Source organism: Pollicipes pollicipes, unplaced genomic scaffold (assembly GCF_011947565.3).
Source record: "Pollicipes pollicipes isolate AB1234 unplaced genomic scaffold, Ppol_2.1 Scaffold_4881;HRSCAF=5763_pilon_pilon_pilon, whole genome shotgun sequence".
NCBI classification, from domain to species: Eukaryota; Metazoa; Arthropoda; class Thecostraca; order Pollicipedomorpha; family Pollicipedidae; genus Pollicipes; species Pollicipes pollicipes.
In genome coordinates, this window is record NW_023596576.1 from 2,668,946 (window position 1) to 2,688,664 (window position 19,719).

Below are 19,719 nucleotides of genomic sequence, written 5' to 3' on the forward strand. Positions count from 1 at the left end.
CCGCCCGCGGCCCGGCCGACCGTCCGGCGCCCAGTTCCGACGCCCGGCCGACGCCGGCGCTGGCGACCGCGCCAGCATCAGCTTCAGCCAGCAACGCCAGTTCGTCGGCACTCGGCTCGTCGGCCGGCACGTCAGCTAGTATGGAGCTCATCCCGTGCGAAGAAAGCCCATCATCGGCGGCCAGCGTCAACCGAAGCCGGGCGACGCCGGCGGCGTTCCTCGGCGCGGGCACTGACTCGGGCCGCTCGTCAGCCGACTCGCAGCGGCACTCGGGCGCGTCCGTGGCGCCCGAGGGTGCCACACGCACCGCGTGCGTGTCCGCCAGGCTCGGCTCGGCCACCTCCTGCCGCCAGGTTACGGCAGTCGACGTCACCGATGACGGCCGGACGCTGTCGGGTCACAGGTCAGTTGTCGGAGGCCACGGCCTAAAATGCATCACAATGTTGGCACAGCTGTCGAATGTTGGGGCAAGCGTTGCTCTGATTCGCTACTCAATTACATGTCAACGGAAAGCGGGTACCAACGCACATTGACCATGTCTCTTCCCGGCCTTCACTTATCTACGTCATACTCCAATTATGGGCAGCCATTGATGTTTCCCATGTTATACACATAAACGACGATATTTCCAGCAGGAGGGCCTAGATTTGTCTCAAACAGGTTGGTCTCTGAACAGGTCGGCGGATGAAAGCCAGGGTCTAGTCGACCCCACGTTGACCCAAAAGCTCCTGTGGCGGAAAGTCCTCAAATTGACGGCGATATCGGCCACGGCATTGATCGTCACTGCAGGCATGATCTTACTAGGTAAGCCAAAGAACATATGACTTATTCGATATACACAGTCCTCCTCGTGGCCTTTGAATACAAGACCATTGCAGCAGGAAGACGTCCTAAAACATTAGCCGCGTAAGTGGAAGCCCTTGCCCTCTCTGAACGATCTGTGCCTGCAACCAGTAAAATGAAAGCATATTTCCAACCTCACCTAGGGACGTCACAAATAAACAACCACTTATCAATTCAGCCCACGCGCACCAGGCAGCCTTGGACACATTTAGATGTCTGCGTGTTGAAGGAGGATTCAGCTACGACTCGCGCTTTCCATCTACAACAGGCACCTCTTATCTGCGACACGCGCCTTCCGTCTGCGACACGCACCTCTGATCTACGACTCGCGCCTTCTATTTAAGACACGCACCTATTATCTACGACTCGCGCCTTCTATTTACGACACGCACCTCTTATCTACGACTCGCGCCTTCTTTTTACGACACGCACCTCTTATCCACGACTCGCGCCTTCTACTTACGACACACACCCCTTATCTACGACTCGCGCCTTCTATTTACGACACGCACCCTCCTATCTACGACTCGCGCCTTCTATTTACGACACGCACCTCTTATCTACGACTCGCGCCTTCTATTTACGACATGCACCTCTTATCTACGACACGCACCTTCCATCTATGACACGCACCTCTTATCTACGACTCGCGCTTCCCATATTTGCTCCGGTAATTCATTTTCTGCTAACAATTATGGGTTTCAGACGTAGGGATCACCACACCTGTAGCACAGACAACCGACACAGATGGCAGGGGTGGTGCCGAGCTATTTGCTGCCGTGCATACGTGCCGCTCCACCTGCAGCGCGGTTGACTGACTGGCTGACTGGGCGTCAGGTGTAGCTCGCACTTGATGAACAGACTGCCACTCCACTCACACCACCCCCCTCACCCCAGCTGACAGCGCGTCCGGCTGTGCTGCGCCCCCGTGGACGCCATCGGATGGTCAGCCAACAAAAGATGGTCTTTTTTTGCTCATGTGCAATTGGGGCTCAGACAACCATCAACGGTGGGGTCATTGGCCCAGTATTTTCTTCTTTTTTCATGTGCATTTGGGGCTCAGAGAACCATTAACGGCGGGGTCATTGGCCCAGTATTTTCTTCTTTGCTCATGTGCATTTGGGGCTCAGACAACCATTAACGGCGCAGTCATAGGCCCAGTATTTTCTTATTTGCTCAGGTGCATTTGGGGCTCAGAGAACCATTAACGGTCGGGGTTATTCAGAGCCATTATTGGGCCTCAGCCTCCCCAGAGTTACACAAAGTGACACTCCTGGTGATGGTTCAGGTAGACAGTAGAAGAAGCCTGACGGCGGATGGATGACACTGGGTATTCGAAGTCAACTGCACGACTCGGTCAGCTGTGCGAGACACCAGGGGAGGACTGATATTATCGGAGTTAAGTCCACAGAGAAGGAATTTTCTCAATTTATTCTAAAATTAAGTGCTAGTGATATTCACACTCTGGCTTTCGTTTCTTAACACAAATCTGTGACTGGCCGTTCACAAGCGAAACTATTCCACCGTGATGTTTTCCCTCTCCAAAGACGTTATAGAATAGCTAGATACAAACAGATATGTGAGACTGGTTTGGCGAAACGTTTGCTCTTACCGACATGAACTTTTCGCGGGAGAACCAGCAGGGCTCTAATAAATGCATGAGAAGTACAAGATGCATTTACCGATTTAATTGGCGAATAACTTCCATTTCAATAAAAACGCATCAAAGGGTGAATTGTGGCACGAGAACACCAAATCTGAGGTCCATATTTAATACCACCTGATATTCGTGGTCAAATTGAGTTCGAATGACAGCGAACCCACATCACCACAGAAGCTACCAACCGATTTCGAATTTTAAGCATCAGAATATTCAGCAGCACATAAATTACCGTCCACCACAACGCCTTAACCTATCAAAATCACCCTTTCTTTTTATTTTTAAAATTTGATCCGAGCCCTTTCAATGGATGGATTTCTGGTATCAGCGCTCGTGCTAAGCAGTGCTTGTTGTGTGAGCCCCAGTGTCCTAGAATTGCCGACTTCGGGTGTAAAGCGACACCCTATGAGGAGCAATTTTTCACTCCTTTTCCCAATGTTTTATGTGAATTTTTCACTCCTTCCTAAAATTGTCTAACCGCACATACTGAGCCTATATGTTCTTCTCATGTTTTTAAGATATCATCAAAGTCCTAGCCCACTTGAAACCGCTAAGCATAAAGGGCTCCACTAAGCAAGGCTCCACTGACCCTGGACACCTAGGGCCACATTCTGCCTCATCTACATCTTAATCATGCCTATATGCACAGAGCAAGGACAGTAGTTACCTCCAAGCCCGGGAGTTCCACCGACTCAATCCAGTTGCGCTCGATCTTGGTTTGTGTACAAAATACCATCAACCTGTACAGCTGTGTGCCAAATGCAGGGTTTTCATGCGTTCCTATTTTTTGGGGTCATACCGTGCAAGCACCACGCAGGGCCTGGTAGAGAATTTTACTCCACGCGATCTTTTAATCCAAAGAGACTTGGCTATTAAATTGCACCGCTTACGAAATGTGGGCGTGAAAAAAACTCAAGAAAGGTCTTCTAAATGAAGTTCAAAGGCAAAATCTCACCACTTGAGCACTCATTTTGACAGATTTTTAGTCAAGTGCCTTAATAAAACAATGTGGCCGAGCAACTCTAAGCCTTTGTGCTTATTCATCCCCTGCTGTTTTTCTTGGTCTAATGTAGAGGTGATACAAATACTTTAATCCTGCCTTGTTAATGATTTAAGTAGATGCGGTCTATAGCCCAAAATGTAAACAAATTTCACTGAAAAATTATACAATCGCAAACTTGTACATATTCAACACATATAGGGGGTTTATTCGCCAGCCGCCCAAACACGTTTCGTATGCACCCACGAGCGAACAATTCATAGCAAATGAAGGAGACAATTTGAAGGAAATAAATTAGGTGTAATGGAAGTTTTGCCTAATTAAACATCTGTTTTGATGCCTTTTTGGTTCATCGCGGGGCTCAGCAATGATAAATTGAAGCCGATCGAGCTTTAATGCCTCACCATGTTAAAATATTTTGCAGCCCGAAGGTTTTGGACAGAACTGGCGCGGCCGATCCAGTAGTGTTTACCATCGAAATTCTGCCCAGCGAAGCTTTATTTTCCTCATCGGTGTAGAGCAGGGGTTATCTTTCTCATTTAGCATTTTAATGCTGTATGTTGGTGGGTATGACGGACAATTATATTTTATGTTTGTGTTGGATGGTCTTATTTGTCAGCAATCCACGCGAAAGGTACTGGCTTTATTCGGGAGAGCAGAGAGAAGCCTGCCCGCCAGCAATTTTCCCTTGCGGGGCACCTATTTGCGAACTTGACCTGCTTTCAAATCATGATTTGTTACCAGGTTTGCCCATTTTTGTTTTATATCCATCAAACCTTGTTTATGACGCAAATTTTGATTCCACAATACATGTAATGAAGCTATTTTTCCCCTACTTGTAAGCATTTGTCCCACGTTTATTGTAGTGGTCCATCATGTCTGTCTCAAGATGTTGCGATGATATGTTGTGTGATGGTTTGCTGACTGGGCAAATGAATGTACTGTGGAATGAATAATATTTTTAGGCAAGAATACCCTAAGCTGCATAACTACATCAGTATAAGGTAGCTCTAGGTGGTCAGCAAATAGACCATCCCCTTTGTAATGTAAAGCCGAGATTTCAAGCTTTTTATAATTAAGTGTTGAAAGCCAAGCCTAAATTATTACCTTTGCTGCAGTTTAAAGGGCAGGGCAGCAAAACTGGTTCTGCCTGCCATCCTGAAGTTATATTACAGTTGTAAGACAGATTGTTTTGTTGAGCACCTTCTATTGCCCTTGACAGAGAGCAACCATGGCAGTCAGAATAACTTGTTAGAAGTGATGTAAATAATTTATACATAGGCCTGTCCTCTCAGTTGGCTGCTAGGTTTTGTTTCGTTTGGTGTCAACTTGTGGTGTCAACAAGCTGGTAGAAATTAATTGAACCAGAATGCGAGTTGATACTGGCTGAAAACAAGCTGTATTGTGATTTTATCACAAAGGCTGCTATCAGGAAATAAGTCAGATATGATAAGATGATGTTCAATACATGGACTACCCTAAGTTTGGTTCAGTTGGCTACTTGCACAGAAAGAAACAATGGGAGTTTTACTGGATCATTAACTCACAAATGCTGCTGTTATATAAATGGGTTAGTCATGAAGAGATGAGGTAAAACTTCTCTAGGTTAGGCTTAGTTACATTACTTTCATGGAAGTGATGGTAGGTATTTGAATTTTGTGAGAACCAGTGACATAATATTTCCTCATCCCATTCTAACAGAAGCCAAAAGTATGTCAGATGTTACTTGTAAGGTTTGGCAATGTGTTTATGTGCATGGGTTCAAGACTCTTGTTGTCTAAAATGCTGGTTGAATTTCATCATACATTCCTCATCTGCAAAGCTCAAAGCAATATATTAATAGGAAGCTTTTATGCCTTGACAGAATTAGGAAGGCATTCAAAATTTACTTTTAGGGTACGCACCAATCAGCTGGGGTTGTGGGGGGATATACAAGAAATGATGGAGCCCAAATATTTTTTCAGGAAAGTGTCTTGAGTGACTTCACAGCGGTTTCCACTTATGTGCCCTCCACAGTCATATTACGCATAGCGCTGGTTGTGACAGTAAGTGCTGTCATCTTTAAAGATTCATCACCGCTTACTCGCTACTTTTACCGCTAGGTGGCAGAACTTATGGTGTGACTGGTTGACAGGATTCGGTAGCACGCGACCTCCTGTCATCCTTGATGAACTTGTTCAAAGTTCATGGAGTTTTTTGTGAATTTTTCACTCCTATATGCTCTTTTTTATGCGTAATTTTTCACTCCTCACCCTAGCTCAAAAGCGATTCTAGCTCCCTGGTGAGCCCTGACCCCCACCGTCCGATCGCGCAATCCCAGGCAACGGCAGAATTTAGTGGCGAAAGCTTTACGTGCCGCAATGCTCGGCACGGTTCGTCCTGCGCTCTGAAGTCAACTGGCCTTTAGCGCGAACGTTGCCACCGGCCGCAGGCCATACCTGCCAAGGGCAAATAGCGAGCGCCCTAAAGTGACTCGAACCCATCCCGCCACGGGAGGGTGGATCGGAAGGCAGGCGCTCTGACCATCTGAGCCACCGGGACGGACATACCTTCAGGGGTAAGGGTAACTTCAAAGTCAAATTCAGGCTTAAAGGACGGTGAACTCAATTTTGAGCATCAGGATATTCATCAGCGCATTGTCTAGCGTCCGTTTAATAGTCATGACATCTCAAGTTCAACTTTTGGATAATATGGGTTTCTTTGGCATTTGACCCTGAAAGTGATCTTGAGAGGGCAAGACTTTTGACGGGCACTAGGCCATGCCCTGGTGAATATTCTGATTCTTGAAGCCCGAAAGCAAGGGCAGTTTTTGGTGATGTGGAGCTGCCTACATTTGACCCTAAATTTAACTTCAAAATTCGTATCATAATGAAAATAGACGATATATTCGATGTTCTCGCCTCCTAATTGACCATTCAACGCGTTTTCAGTTAAATCGGAATTCGTCGCTAAATAAGTCGCTAACTTCATGGATGTCCCTAATAATTTGTGATCACAAAAATACACCTACATGACTCGCCGGTTTTACCTCATCCCGCCATTGCCAGCCAGTCTTGAGACAGAAATGGGTTGATACAAGTTAGCACGTGACGCTGATCGCCGCAAGACTGACAGAGCTTCAAACGAAACACATACCTTCAGGGGTAAGGGGCATTGTCCGCCGATTCACAATTACCGCATCAGTTAGTGAGTCATTTGTGTGGCTACTGAGGCTCAAGTGTAAGGGTATTGACATTGAACAGAACAATAAACACATTGTGCTTGATACTAGCTAGTTTAGTTTGAGGACGACTGGGAAAGTTTCAGGGACTAGCCATTACTTTCCGGTTGGAGTCCCGCTGGTGAATTGATAAGACAGAGAACAAAGAGTATGTCATCATAGGCATTCACAATGTCACCTCATGTAGGAGAGGAGAGAGAAGGTGGAAAAGAAGGAGACGCTTCAACGCTCACAACCGCTGCTGGCGCTCGACAGCACAGGAGTGAGAAGTTGCACAGCTCTCCCCTTGCCGCCTACCCAACCCGATGGCGGAATCACAATCGCTGCTGGTGCTCGACAGCACAGGAGTGAGTAGTAGTAGTACACAGCTCTCTCCTCGCCTCCTACCCAACCCAATGGCAGAATCACAATCGCTGCTGGTGCTCGACAGCACAGGAGTGAGTAGTAGTAGTGCACAGCTCTCTCCTCGCCACCTACCCAACCCAATGGCGGAGATGTCGAAAATGTGTGTGCTCTTTTTCTCTTCTCTGGTATCACCTCTTCCTTTGCATGATGACGGCCAGCCACGAACAGACCGATCCTTTTACGTCGTTTCCAAATTAGCATACAAGTATGGTACGTGCTCATACCTTTACATTTACTGCATGGGTGGAATGGTCATGGGAGTTATGTATCGTCAAATCATGCGTCATATGTCGCTGAAACACATGTTATATATGGTCAAAACAAGCGTTAAGTATCGTCAGAACTCTGAATTCTTTACCCTAACTCTGATCATGGCACAAGATCACGGCCTGATTATGGTACCTGCAGGAACAGATTCGTATTAACTGCCACCCTACGTAATTTTTTTCATTCTCACCCCACTCGGGTAGAGCCTCAAAAGCCTCCTAAGATCGTAAGACCTAAGCAAGCTAGAGCCGTACGGAAAACAGCGTTGGAAAGCTCTCGTCAAACTGCATTCGATATCAGCGTCCTAACAACGGTGAATCTGACCTTTGACAGGTCAAATAATACCAAATGAGTTCAAATGGCGCCCTAGACCCTCCTGGTGTCTCAGGAAGCACGCACACAAGCACCATGCGGAAGTCTATGCCGAAAAGGTCTTGGGAAGCTCTATCAGGTAGACTCAAGTGGACATCGCCACATGCCACCTCTGACATGTCAAATCAAATGGTTGCAAGAAACTGTTGCATTGACCCATATGATTACATCAAGAACTAGGCAAGCTATATCAATGGGAAAACATTTGGAAAGGCTTACCAATGGATATTATATGTGCCGTTAAGGCTGAAATCGTGTCACCTACAAACGCCAATCTGGTCGCAAAAGCCAAAGCTTGACCTAGTTTGGCCTTGGATGACTTCACCTGGTAAAAGCAGCCAGAACGATAGTAATACATTTCAGAGTGATATAGATGTAAAACAGGACTTAAGATACACTCGTGGAAGTACATTTCCTGCGAGAACTAAGCGTTATGTGTTGCTTTTGAGCAAAATTTCACCAACGTGACTCGTGAAAGTGGCTATAGGTCATGAACTATAGAGGTCAAAGGCTTAAATTTTTTTACAACACTTCTATAATGTTGATAACTCAGGTGAACAGCATTTCAACACTGAGTTCAAAAGCGTTCGGTCCGGAAGTTATTCTGGAGAAAGCCGTAAGTGGCCTCTGAAACATCCTCGTCGGGCAAGGGATGCTTCCCAACATGCGCTATGTTGTCAGCTTCAATACGCTGGTCCAGTTTACATCTATTTGAGTTACTCAGGACCATCAAAGCGGTTCTAGAAGCATGTCATTGCCTTTTGACTTGTCACAGCTGCGTCAGCAAAACGTATATATCTCAACCTATGCGCCTTTCATGGTTCGGTGACCAGCGCTGCGACACGGTTTCGGCCTCATTGGTAGAGTGACAGTAAAAGGGGATTTAAAACAAATGCAAAAAGTCCTTCACGGGCTCTGTCGCACCGAAAACCTGAATGTCGTCTACGCTGGATACAGTAGTAATGACCCATCATTCACCAAATCGATGCTAATTCAATGCCGAAGACGCAGTCCTCACAACTTCATACTTGATGACGACGGGCGGCCCGTGAGGCTGTAACCGAGCAAAGGCCCGAAACACTATCGCCTTCACAAGGATGTCAAGCTCAAAGTCTAGCTTGCAATTTCCTGTCTGCACTGCCGCTGTCGGCCATTTCGACATTGGTCTATCCGGAGGCGGCGCGCGACACGAGCCAAGCGACAAGGATTGGTTCGGACCAGCATCCGTGGCCTGCCCGCTGAACTGGCGCATCATGTGTCAAAGTGTGCGGATAGGCCGATCATCTGGGCTCAGCGCGTTCTGCGCTGACAAGTCGCAGGCATTCTCGCAAAACCTGTCGGATGTGTCGCCATGGGGTATGAAAATCTATCAGTATCTGCTAGCTTGACTTCCTGGGCATCGCGAACGAAGGAGCTAAGACAGCAACGCAGTATCGGTGCTGTAGTGGATGAACATATTTCAATTGTGCCTTCCTACACATTCAGGACACCGGTCTATCGTGTATGTCATTTCCTTTTGATTCCCCGCCAAAAAATTGTCGCTAAGTTGACATTCATATGGGCTCTATAATGAACCTCGTTGGACGGGACCTCAAAGTTCCCCTTCTTTCTCGTGTTCCAGAACGGAGTGAGATTTCGTGGCCGCTGTGTTTGTAATAAAAGATAAAATTAAGACACCTCTGTCAGGTTTCCCGAGACCCTTTCTCCAAGGATCACCAACAAATGCGCGCACAGCTCAAACCTTCAGTTAGGCTATCCAATTCTAACGATGCCTTAGCGCCCACGACCTCGTTCTGTTAGCAACCGCCCTCCACGGCGAGCGGATTAACGCTCCCACGGCAGCAGGCCAACTGCAGGAGCAGCGGCAGTGCTCCGACACAAGCCCGGGCCACCAGGCCCGAACAGCAGATTCCTGGCAAATGACGCGTGCTCTCTTGCAGGTTTGCTGCTGCTGTGATGAACGAGGCCCGATGCCTGACTACATTTCCCACGGTACGTCGCGCCGAAGTTACATGCATCTTGGCATCCATTCACATGCGCGCTCTTCTCAAAACGACATCAATTCCCCGGTACAAAATGTAAAGCAAAAAAGTCAGCTTCATATGATCAATAAACAAGCAAAGACTCATATGATACGGTCGTAACACTGTTTTTGATCTCTGTAACGGTAGATTATTGTTTCTCAATGCAGACAAAAATTGATATCAGCTGCAAGAATGTTTGACTTATCACCGTTGTCCAGACGGCGGCCGTGCCTCGCATCGGAGACGGACGGGGCCGCGCGCAAGTCCTGCCGCTCCGCGCCGGGCAGCACGCCGGCCTATGGCGTCCGACAGGGTCACCTGCAACGGCCCACCCCACGCCGAGGACCGACACTCCCACAGCACAGGCGGCGGCACGCTCCTTCCACGACACGGCGCCGCCTCCGGTCATCGCCCGAGGGCGTGCAGGCCGGCAGAGGAGGACGGCTTTCTGGGGCGCTGGCTGTACAGTCGACGTCTTAACAGCGGACTGAGCGCGGCTGGCTGATGAGATCCATGACGTGCTGGGACACGCCCGTGGTGCTGTGACGAACTTCTGCATCTGCTGTGTCGTCCATAAGCCGTATGCCGTCCACGGGCTCTGCGGGCCGTTGTCACACGCGGGTGACGCCGCCGCGGGCTGGCGTACAGTTCTGGGTGACTTGCTCGAACTCTGCCCTCTGCCAAGTGCTCGGTTTGAACTGTGGCGAATATAATTCCTTGATACAAATCTTTTTTCTCAGTTAGTAATGAAAAAGTTAAAAAAGTGAAAGATACAAGCCATGCACGTTCTGCGCCGGTGCTGCGAAAATTTGCATGAGTTGTGCTGTAAAATAAAAGCGACTCTGCGCGCGCCTCCATCGGAGTGCGCAGACCTTCAATCATGCGTTGCATCCGCGGTGGTTGCAGATTGCATTCAGCCTGTGTATTGAAGCATGCTGATAGCAATCACGACAGCCATCGCCATGCCCGACACCCGTATAAAAAGGGATACGTGGCAGGGAAACATTTGGAGGGGGCGTGACCTAGTGACTGAAGTGACCAGCAGCGAACGAACGGATGTGCTACAGGGAAAGTGCAAAATCTTGTTCGCGCCTTTTTCAGACCTCCGTAAGCCGTGATCACTCACTCAGTTCTTAGATTCGCGGATCAAACAGGTAGTTTGCAAAGCTCGTGATGACTCAAATCGCTCAGGGTGCTGGCAAAATGCCTGGGGCAGTTGCGCAGCAAAGCGGATTATTGCAATTTCCTTGCTGTCACAAAGGCCGTTGACAATAACCTCGTGCTCTGCCGATATTCTCATTTGGTCAATTCTGTCAGGGCAGTGTTTCATTTCGAAGACTTGGTGGTGAATTAGCGCAACTAGGGTGTTTTCTTGCAACGCGTATTGTAACAGTACAACTAAACTTGGCAATGACTTAGTTCAACAGATGTCCATGTGTGGTAGCGGCCACCTGGAGACTACGTCAAGAGCCCAGTACCAACAAACTCATCGATCACCGTCGGCAGAACGCCAAGACGCAGCGCTAAACCGTGGACAGAGTATGCAGCGCAGCGCAAACACCGCCTCTGCCCTAGCCCAAACACCACGTGATCGATCACCGACGGCGGAACGCCAAGACACAGCGATAAACCGTGGACACGAGTATGCAGCGCAGCGCAAACACCGCCTCTGCCCCAGCTCAAACACCACGTGATCGATCACAGACGGCGGAACGCCAAGACGCAGCGCTAAACCGTGGACACAAGTATGCAGCGCAGCGCAAACACCGCCTCTGCCCTAGCTCAAACACCACGTGATCGATCACAGACGGCGGAACGCCAATACACAGCGCTAAACCGTGGACACAAGTATGCAGCGCAGCGCAAACACCGCCTCTGCCCCAGCTCAAACACCACGTGTGACTACAAAAACTTACGTAAGACGGTAGTGATGGACTCATTCTTCGGAGAAAAAAGGATGGAGATAAGATGCGTTGATATTTTGGCAACATGCCTTTTTGCGAAACAATAGCAGAAGTCAAGTCAGAAGTTCTGGCTTTCCTCCGAGGAATGAGGCTATTACTACTGTCTTATCTATGTGAATAATGTTCCTCGATAGTACACTTGACAGCTTACTACAACCTTCCTGCATTGGGATGTGTGTCCTCAGTGCAAACGATTGGGAGCATTTGTGCGATCACAGAGACTCTGATCATTTGATTCAAACAACGAGAACCAATATTCAGGGTTCACTTTCACGAAAATCCCAGGCTCCATAGCGTTCTATCGCAAAATGATCCATGGGAGTTGGTACTAAACAGGCCGGTTAATTTTCGTTTTATGGCCAAAGAACCACTGGGAACCAGGTGTGTAAAATCGCTTGCAAATCTTAATTGCGAAGACTGTTGTGTTAGTGCTAAGGTGTTTGCGAATAAACCAATGAAAGCCAGCGTTCTGGTCTTTCTTTGCAAAACAATATACAGAATTCGCTTCGGGCACTGTAAAAGAACTAATAGCGGCGCCGGGGTCCGTAGAATCCAGGGTCCAGTTTTCGCCAGGGAACTAGTGGAAACCGTTATGTGGCATGCCCTTTGCAAAAGAACCGCCAGGAGCCAGGATCCAAGTTCCGCTTTTGCGTCATAGGGCATGAGAACCGTATATAATTGTTTTGTTTTCACGAAACGCCAGTTGGAACCAGGAGCCATCATTGGAAACCAACCGCATGCATGCTTTCATCTGGTTGACGAGGGAGTTTGCAAGGTACAGAGTATTTCCAGGAGCACTGTGTGACCACGGGCCAAAAAAGCCCTCTGGGTTTTGGGTGCTCCCGCATTTCTCGTACTGACAGCCACGGGTGGAAAAGGTATCCGTACGCCTATGAAAAGCACAGGAGGCTCAAACATCCGAAGCAACAATCATTGCAATTGTTATCGTGAAGTGAAATATCAACTAACACTGGATTATGGCATGGCCTGGTCTCACCTTCTCATTGAAATGCAATTAAGGACGACGGCAGAAATTACCAAAAATAAAATGTATTAGACCGATCAGCGGCACAGACATTTAGTTCAACATCCCTCGAACGGCACACGACGCAAAGCCAATCCACGGACGCGTAATGGACGAGTCACCATGTTATCAGTACACAAAACAGGAGCACACTTCATGGACGCCCAATAGGACACAGATACAAAAATGCAATTGCACTTGACGAAACCCTGTGGTTTCGAACCACGGTGTCTCTTCCGGGAGTGCAAACAATGCATGCCGACGGCCGCACTCATAAGGGGCTCATTTGATTAAAGGTATCATCAGTTCTCTTAAATGCTTGGAGCTCCGTGGTGGCATTGCGATACCCAGCTGCAAACGGGGCCTTAAAATAACAGGTTGAATAAGTCTAAACAAAATAAAAACTGAGCCTTTCGAAGCATCCTATGAGCATGTCCTGACACGAGTTAACACCAGTTGATGGAGAGTAATAACCTGAACCGCATTAAGCGTCGGCTTTGTTTCGCTCGATGTTTCCCTAACGATTCAAATAGTTGTTTCATCGCGATTGCCACCATATTTTCTTTCAGCTTGCGACTATGGAAACCTGTTTCAAACAGGCAAAAAACAAAAACAAAAACGCCAGACGCCTCTTTGTCCAGACAGTCATATTTTTTCCCACCAACTCGAGCCCGCTCCTGCTGGTGACACAGTAACAACATGAGCACAGACACGGCAGCACCGCCGTTCCCCTCATATCGACAATCTCCACCACCTGGGACGGTCCAGTAAGGCCCAGCCGCTTCACTCCAGCCGGAGGGGGGGGGGGGGGGGGCGGGACGCAAAAACAGCACATGACGTTCAACGAGAGACCACCTGACAGGCTCAGCACCGCACAAGCCCAGCCCAGGAGCGCCATCGGCACCTGGACTGTGGCGCTCAGCCGTCGGCCGACACCCACCGGCCGCTCACAGCAGGGAGCGGCGCGACACGGCCCGGCCGTGGTGCAGCGCACACCTCAGGTCTGCGCCGGCAGCCGGTCGCCAGGCGGCGCCGCGCAGCCGCCGCAGGAGCGGCCGCGCCGCCGCCGCCGGTGGCGCTCACAGCGCGGCAGCTCGGCGGTGTCGATGCCTAGCCTCTGGCAGTTGAGCCGAGACCGCCACACCTGCCGACACACGGCAGAGCTGGCACCCGCTTGGTGCGGACGGGCCGCGCCGACAGCGAGCCACACACCAGCCCGCGGCGGCGTCGTCAGCGCCGGCGTCCAGCGAGGCAATGGTGAAGTCGGGCGTCGGCGAGGCTGGACTGGAGTTCAAGCGGTGACTGGCGACAGCCCTAGACCCAACACACCACTGTGTTTGACGAGACGGACCGGCTCCCAGCTAACGCTCACTGTGCCCGTGCGTGAGCCTCACCAGCTCAGCTGCCTCGTGCCACCAGCCCCAACACGGTGCCACGTCAGTAAAGTGGCGCTCAAACTGTCCTCGGCTGACCAGCCGTTCCAACCACTTACCCTCCCGTCGGTCTAACCCCGACACTGGGCGTCGAACGTGGCCCCGCCCTACCCGGAGTAACTTAAAGCGATCCAGAGTAACCCGCCGTGACCTGGAGTGACCAAGAGTGACCTGAAGGGAGTGCGGCCTGACCTTGACGGTACAGTCGTCGGAGACGGTGACCAGAACGCCGGGGTCAGCCGGACTGAACGCCACAGCGTTCACCACGTCGTCGTGCGGGTACTTGCTGAGGCAGGCCGTGTGGTGCCGGTCCCAGAGGTAGGCGCGCTTATCTTCGGCCCCGCTGCCGGCCACACGCGGCTGCGTAAGTCACACGGACGCGCCAGACGCTTACCAGACCATACACCTGCACACCTGCACACTGGCTCCGGCTCCGGCTCCGGCTCCGGCTCCGGCTCCGGCCCCGGCCCCGGCCCCGGCCCCGGCCCCGGCCCCGGCCCCGGCCCCGGCCCCGGCCCCGGCCCCGGCCCGGCCTCCGGCCCCGGCTCCGCTCCCTCCGCTCCGGCTCTCTCTCTCTCTCTCTCCTCTCTCTCTCGCTCTCTCTCTCTCCTCTCCCTCTCTCTCTCTCTCCTGCTCTCTCTCTCTCTCTCCTCTCTCTCTCTCTCTCTCTCTCTCTCTCCTCTCTCTCTCTCTCTCTCTCTCTCTCTCTCTCTCCTCTCTCTCTCTCTCTCTCTCTCCTCTCTCTCTCTCTCTCTCTCTCTCTCTCTCCTCTCTCTCTTCTCTCTCTCTCTCTCTCTCTCTCTCTCTTCTCTCTCTCTCTCTCTCTCTCTCTCCCTCTCTCTCTCTCTCTCTCTCTCTCTCTCTCTCTCTCTCTCTCTCCTCTCTCTCTCTCTATCTCTCTCTCTCTCTCCTCTCTCTTCTCTCTCTCTCTCTCTCCTCTCTCTCTCTCTCTCTCTCTCTCTCTCTCTCTCTCTTCTCTCTCTCTCTCTCTCTCTCTCTCTCTCTCTCTCTCTCTCTCTCTCTCTCCTCTCTCTCTCTCTCTCTCTCTCTCTCTCTCTCTCTCTCTCCTCTCTCTCTCTCTCTCTCTCTCTCCTCTCTCTCTCTCTCTCTCGTCTCCTGATAGGCGTCATTACATGCAGCTAGGTGTCGCCAGACACAAGAGAAGTAGTCAATGTCACGGCGAAACTACAAGGCGGCATGTTAGCACACTACCCAGAGCAAGGCTCAGAGCCTTTGACATGGTATCAAGCCTGCCGGAGATCAGATGGCTCACAGCGGCATTCTCACGTGTATTTACCAATCTTTTAGTTGGGGCCGGTCGGGACCGGCCAGGACCGGTTGGCTCAAGATTTCACCCGAGCTGGAGGCCATGATTCAACTCAGCTCAACACTTGCCTCACATGAGCTGGACGAACATCATAATTACCTCGCCACGAATTGCTTTGCGACGTCGACAAAGAGGAAGAAGCAGCCCTCATTGCATGTGTAGGCTTTGTGCGCTCGGTAGGTCTTACCGATTCGCTTCTTGGTGGCCTGCAGCAAAAACACATGGCTAACAGGCATGGGCAACGGATACGGAGCGGCACATAGAAAACCATGCACCACGTAGTAGCCACCAGATGTTTGAAGATGCATTGCTTTTTCGTCGAAGAAAAAACCACAATCTCTCAACATCCCTTTGAAGGAAGGGCAAATAACAGCGAACCACCCGGTTGTCCTGAAACAGTCATGGCAGCAAGCCAACCGATGTTCTCAAAAGAACACCCAACCTTTAGTTATCTTATCCTCCTGCGGAAAAAGGAACTGGCACCATGCATCCGGTCCTCCCGGGTGAGAGCTAACAGTACGCCATTACATTCCCCACCAAATATGCCCAACAGCAAGTCACCCAGCCATCCTGAACCGCGCATAACAACACCGGCTGCAGTGTTTTAGGGCGAGGTGCTGACGTCAGTCGGAGCTTGTCCGGCCCCGCGCCGCCGGGGCCGCGCACAGCCGTCACGCACCACGTCGATAACATGCATGTCGATCTCGCGGGCGATGGGCGGCGGGTGCAGCGGGTTCTCGATCACGTAGTTGTCCGGCCACGGCCTGGTGTTGACGTACAGGTACCTGCCAATCAGCAGAGCTACAGGCCGGTCGCAGCAGGGCCCAGCTGCCCTGACGGTCAGGGGCAAGACTGCTGCGGTGCGCCCACAGCCGCAGCGCAATCCAGCTGATCAGCACACTAGACTCTGTCGCAGTGATACACGCTCCTTAAAATCTACCAAATTTGGAGAAACTTGTGAACCATGGTTTACAAACATCATTGATTCATAAAGCAACGTCTTGCAAAAAAAATCAGTGTACAAAAGCCACAGATATTACAGAAAGCAGACCTTCTCCACACGAACCAAGGTATTGGACTACACCACGGCCATAAGCGTTCCTCGCCCGAAACTGTCCGGGGCATTTCGTCATACGCGAAAGGACGGGGGTGGGTAAATCTAGACCGCGTCTGGAATCTCAGACGCAACTGTTACATGTCAAATGACAATCCGTATCGACCGGCCTGGTCGATTTTACTCAGAACTTGACTGATATCAGACCTGGCACGTGACCAATTACGTCACACACGACAAAATTGCCGCAAAGCCTTGCACCGACGCCAGGCCTCCCAAACGGGCCTCAGGATCAGTACATTCCAGGGCGTAGTAACGGTAACACAGCATCGAAACACGACACAAAAGTGGTCTTGAACTTCGGAATCCTCCAATGTTGATAAACATTCAAAATCGACGATGCAAGTCAGCCCCGGCGGAGTCCTCTCAGCTGAAGGTGACCCGTGTCAGATTAGGTTGTTTGGAGTTACCGAAGAGCCTGATAACACAGAAATATTGCAGCAGCATTGGCAAGCGGCAGTGGCAAAATAACGGAGATCTGACATTTGCAGTGGCAGCTTCTCAAAACATGAAGGATGTCCTAAACATCCCCAATAACATGGGAATATTTAGGCATTTGGAACAGCCATCGCCCAGCACGCAAACGCGTATTACCACGGCGAAGGGTGGGTGCCCCGCTGATTTCCGTCGAAGTTGCACGCAATTCAGCCCACGATGCCACACAAAAAACTGGCTGACGTGCGGAAGTTTGTTTCCCACGCCCCACCCACGCCCCTGGCGGTCGGCACATCACGCCCGGTTGCCGTCGGTCATCCGGGCAGCGAGGACGTCGGATCGGCCGGGAATCCAGGGGATGGTGTAGAATGCATCCCAAAATAATGCAAACACAAAGCTCGTCCATAGACGCCCGCCGCTTAGCAAAGCAGGCCCGCAATCCCTCGTGACAAGCCATTTTGGTAAGCCGTATATGCGTCGACCTCACATAACCCCAATGGCAACGTGATGTGACCTACTTAGAGTTATCAGCCATGATTGGCAAACTTACGCCGACCCATAAATTACAGTAAATAGCAAGACCAGAAGGGAAACTACGCATCATTGCATGCATAGGCAAAGACCGCCGTCAGTCAGCACGGATGACGTCATAACTGTGCCCGGATCCAATAAAACAAAAGAACGCGAGACAGCCTATCAAAAATCGAGAAGCCAATCGCCCAAATGTATCAGATTGATTATCCATCGGGTACCAATAATTTGGTGGACCTTTTAGGTGGGGGGTCAGAAGTCATTTCCGAAACGAGAAGGATAGGCTGCTGCTGCCTCCGCTGCCCCTCCCCAACGGCCCTCCCTCACCTTTTTCCAAGGCAGCCGCGGGTTACAGCCATTGTTCTCATTTTTGAACGCAAAACACTGCTAACGTTACGGTCCCGTAAATGACAGACAAGCAACAAGAGTTGCAATACTGCTGTTGACTTACAAATGTTTCGTTCCGAATTTACCCCGACCGATACCCTGTTTTTTAAGCATTATTTTCCATCTGGATCTTTCACAATGGAGATAGAGAAAGCTTGTTTTGGAAGACCAAATATCGTCAAGACCTGCCGTACAACGTTGCTGGACGTAATGCCATTGCTCAGGCGGTAAGCCTGCGATACCTAAAAGGCATATGCAAGCGCCGCGAAATCTGACGAAATCGACGATAAACAACACTCGTTTACGTAACGTCGCTACCCAATCTCGCTGGTAACCACATAAACAAGTTGGTCCGACTATTGCAAGGCCTTTTGCAAAACAATGGTCGAGTCATGCCAGATTGCTGAGCTGTCACATCGAAGGTCTGCAGAGACAATGTTACGATATCTATTGTTTGTTTGTTACTCAAAAGAGACGATGACTTTGGATACGAAATCGGCATAAAATGATATTCATCAGGCGCACCGGTCACTCAGTGACCTTTTAAAGCTATTGACAACGTGCGACTTTGTTTGGCCTTACTTTGGTGGCGCTCTACTTTTTTGGTACTGGTTTCAGTTCAGAACACGAACGTGAAGCTGTTGGCATTTAAAGGCGCCGCTCTATGCAACAGAAAGTCGCTTTCTTTCTCTTTATTCCCAAGCATTATCCAATCGATTCCACCTGGAACGTCAACAGCTTTTTTGTGATAGATCTAGTTCAATTCAGAGCCGAATGGCCAAGACTAGTGCAAGCGTGCGGCGAACTCCCGGCCGACGGGGCCTGGCGTACGCGGGCCAAGCGTAGTGATTTCTGAGTGGGCGTCCCTTCGTGACGCATGTCGATCCACATGCAAAGTCCCACGATGTTGTAGATATTAGTTGAGGAAGAAAGTCCACCTACTTATACAACACTTTCCTATCTATCGCCGTTTCCTATGTTAGACACTTGTTTCTGAATACAATCGGCTCTCCACGCCCCGCCATGCACACGCGGCCGGGATTCCCCACCCCCGACCACTGGTGCCCTGGCCGCCTCCCTGCGGCTGCCCGGCCGCTCTTACCTCTGGTTGGGGCTGAGGCACATGCCGATGATGTGGCCGTGTAGATCGATCACATGGTCCACCGTGTCGAACTGGTGCTTGACGGCCTCCCAGTCGTTCCAGTCGGGCTGGTCAGGCAGCGGCTGCCCGGCGGCCAGCAACTCCTGGTGCAGCTGCTCGGCGCGCCGGCGCAGCTCCACACGCTCGCGCAGCGACGGGCCCGGCTCCAGCCGCGTCCGAATCCGGAACCCGTCCAGCCGCTTGAAACCTGCCGCGTGCGGACGGCGTGTCACCGCCAGTGGCACCCCACACATCTGCACACCGACGGCTGCGTGTCACCGCCGGTGGCACCCCACGCATCTGCACACCGATGGCTGCGTGTCACCGCCGGTGACACCCCACACATCTGCACACCGATGGCTGCTTGTCACCGCCAGCGGTACCCCACACATCTGCACACCGATGGCTGCGCTGTGCAATGCGTTACTACATTGCTATCATTAGTAACAACAATTTGCATTGCTCTTTCATCGATAGATTTGTGGCGAACTGCAATCATAAAACTACGACAAGAGCTGCAGTTTTCACACAAGACCTGAGTGCGCACCAACTACCCCGCCGCCCCGGCCGAC

At 50.7% G+C, this 19,719-nt stretch overlaps 1 protein-coding gene and 1 long non-coding RNA gene across 2 annotated transcripts in view; one reads left to right on the forward strand and one right to left on the reverse strand.

Moving 5' to 3' along the window:
* The first annotated feature begins 317 nt into the window (after positions 1–317).
* On the forward strand, positions 318–9,759 carry LOC119101799 (uncharacterized). The gene is made up of 3 exons (XR_005094615.1): positions 318–403; positions 677–804; positions 9,708–9,759. It is a non-coding gene; the product is annotated as an uncharacterized LOC119101799 (long non-coding RNA).
* A 508-nt stretch (positions 9,760–10,267) lies between these two features.
* The window catches only part of Fbw5 (F-box and WD repeat domain containing 5), a gene marked incomplete in the record, with an annotated part of 43,318 nt that continues 33,866 nt past the window's right edge, over positions 10,268–19,719 (reverse strand). The window contains 7 exon segments of the mRNA XM_037225211.1: positions 10,268–10,389; positions 13,441–13,459; positions 13,813–13,923; positions 14,405–14,555; positions 15,639–15,745; positions 16,219–16,324; positions 19,109–19,355. Of these exon segments, the coding sequence (XP_037081106.1) occupies positions 10,268–10,389; positions 13,441–13,459; positions 13,813–13,923; positions 14,405–14,555; positions 15,639–15,745; positions 16,219–16,324; positions 19,109–19,355 (863 nt within the window).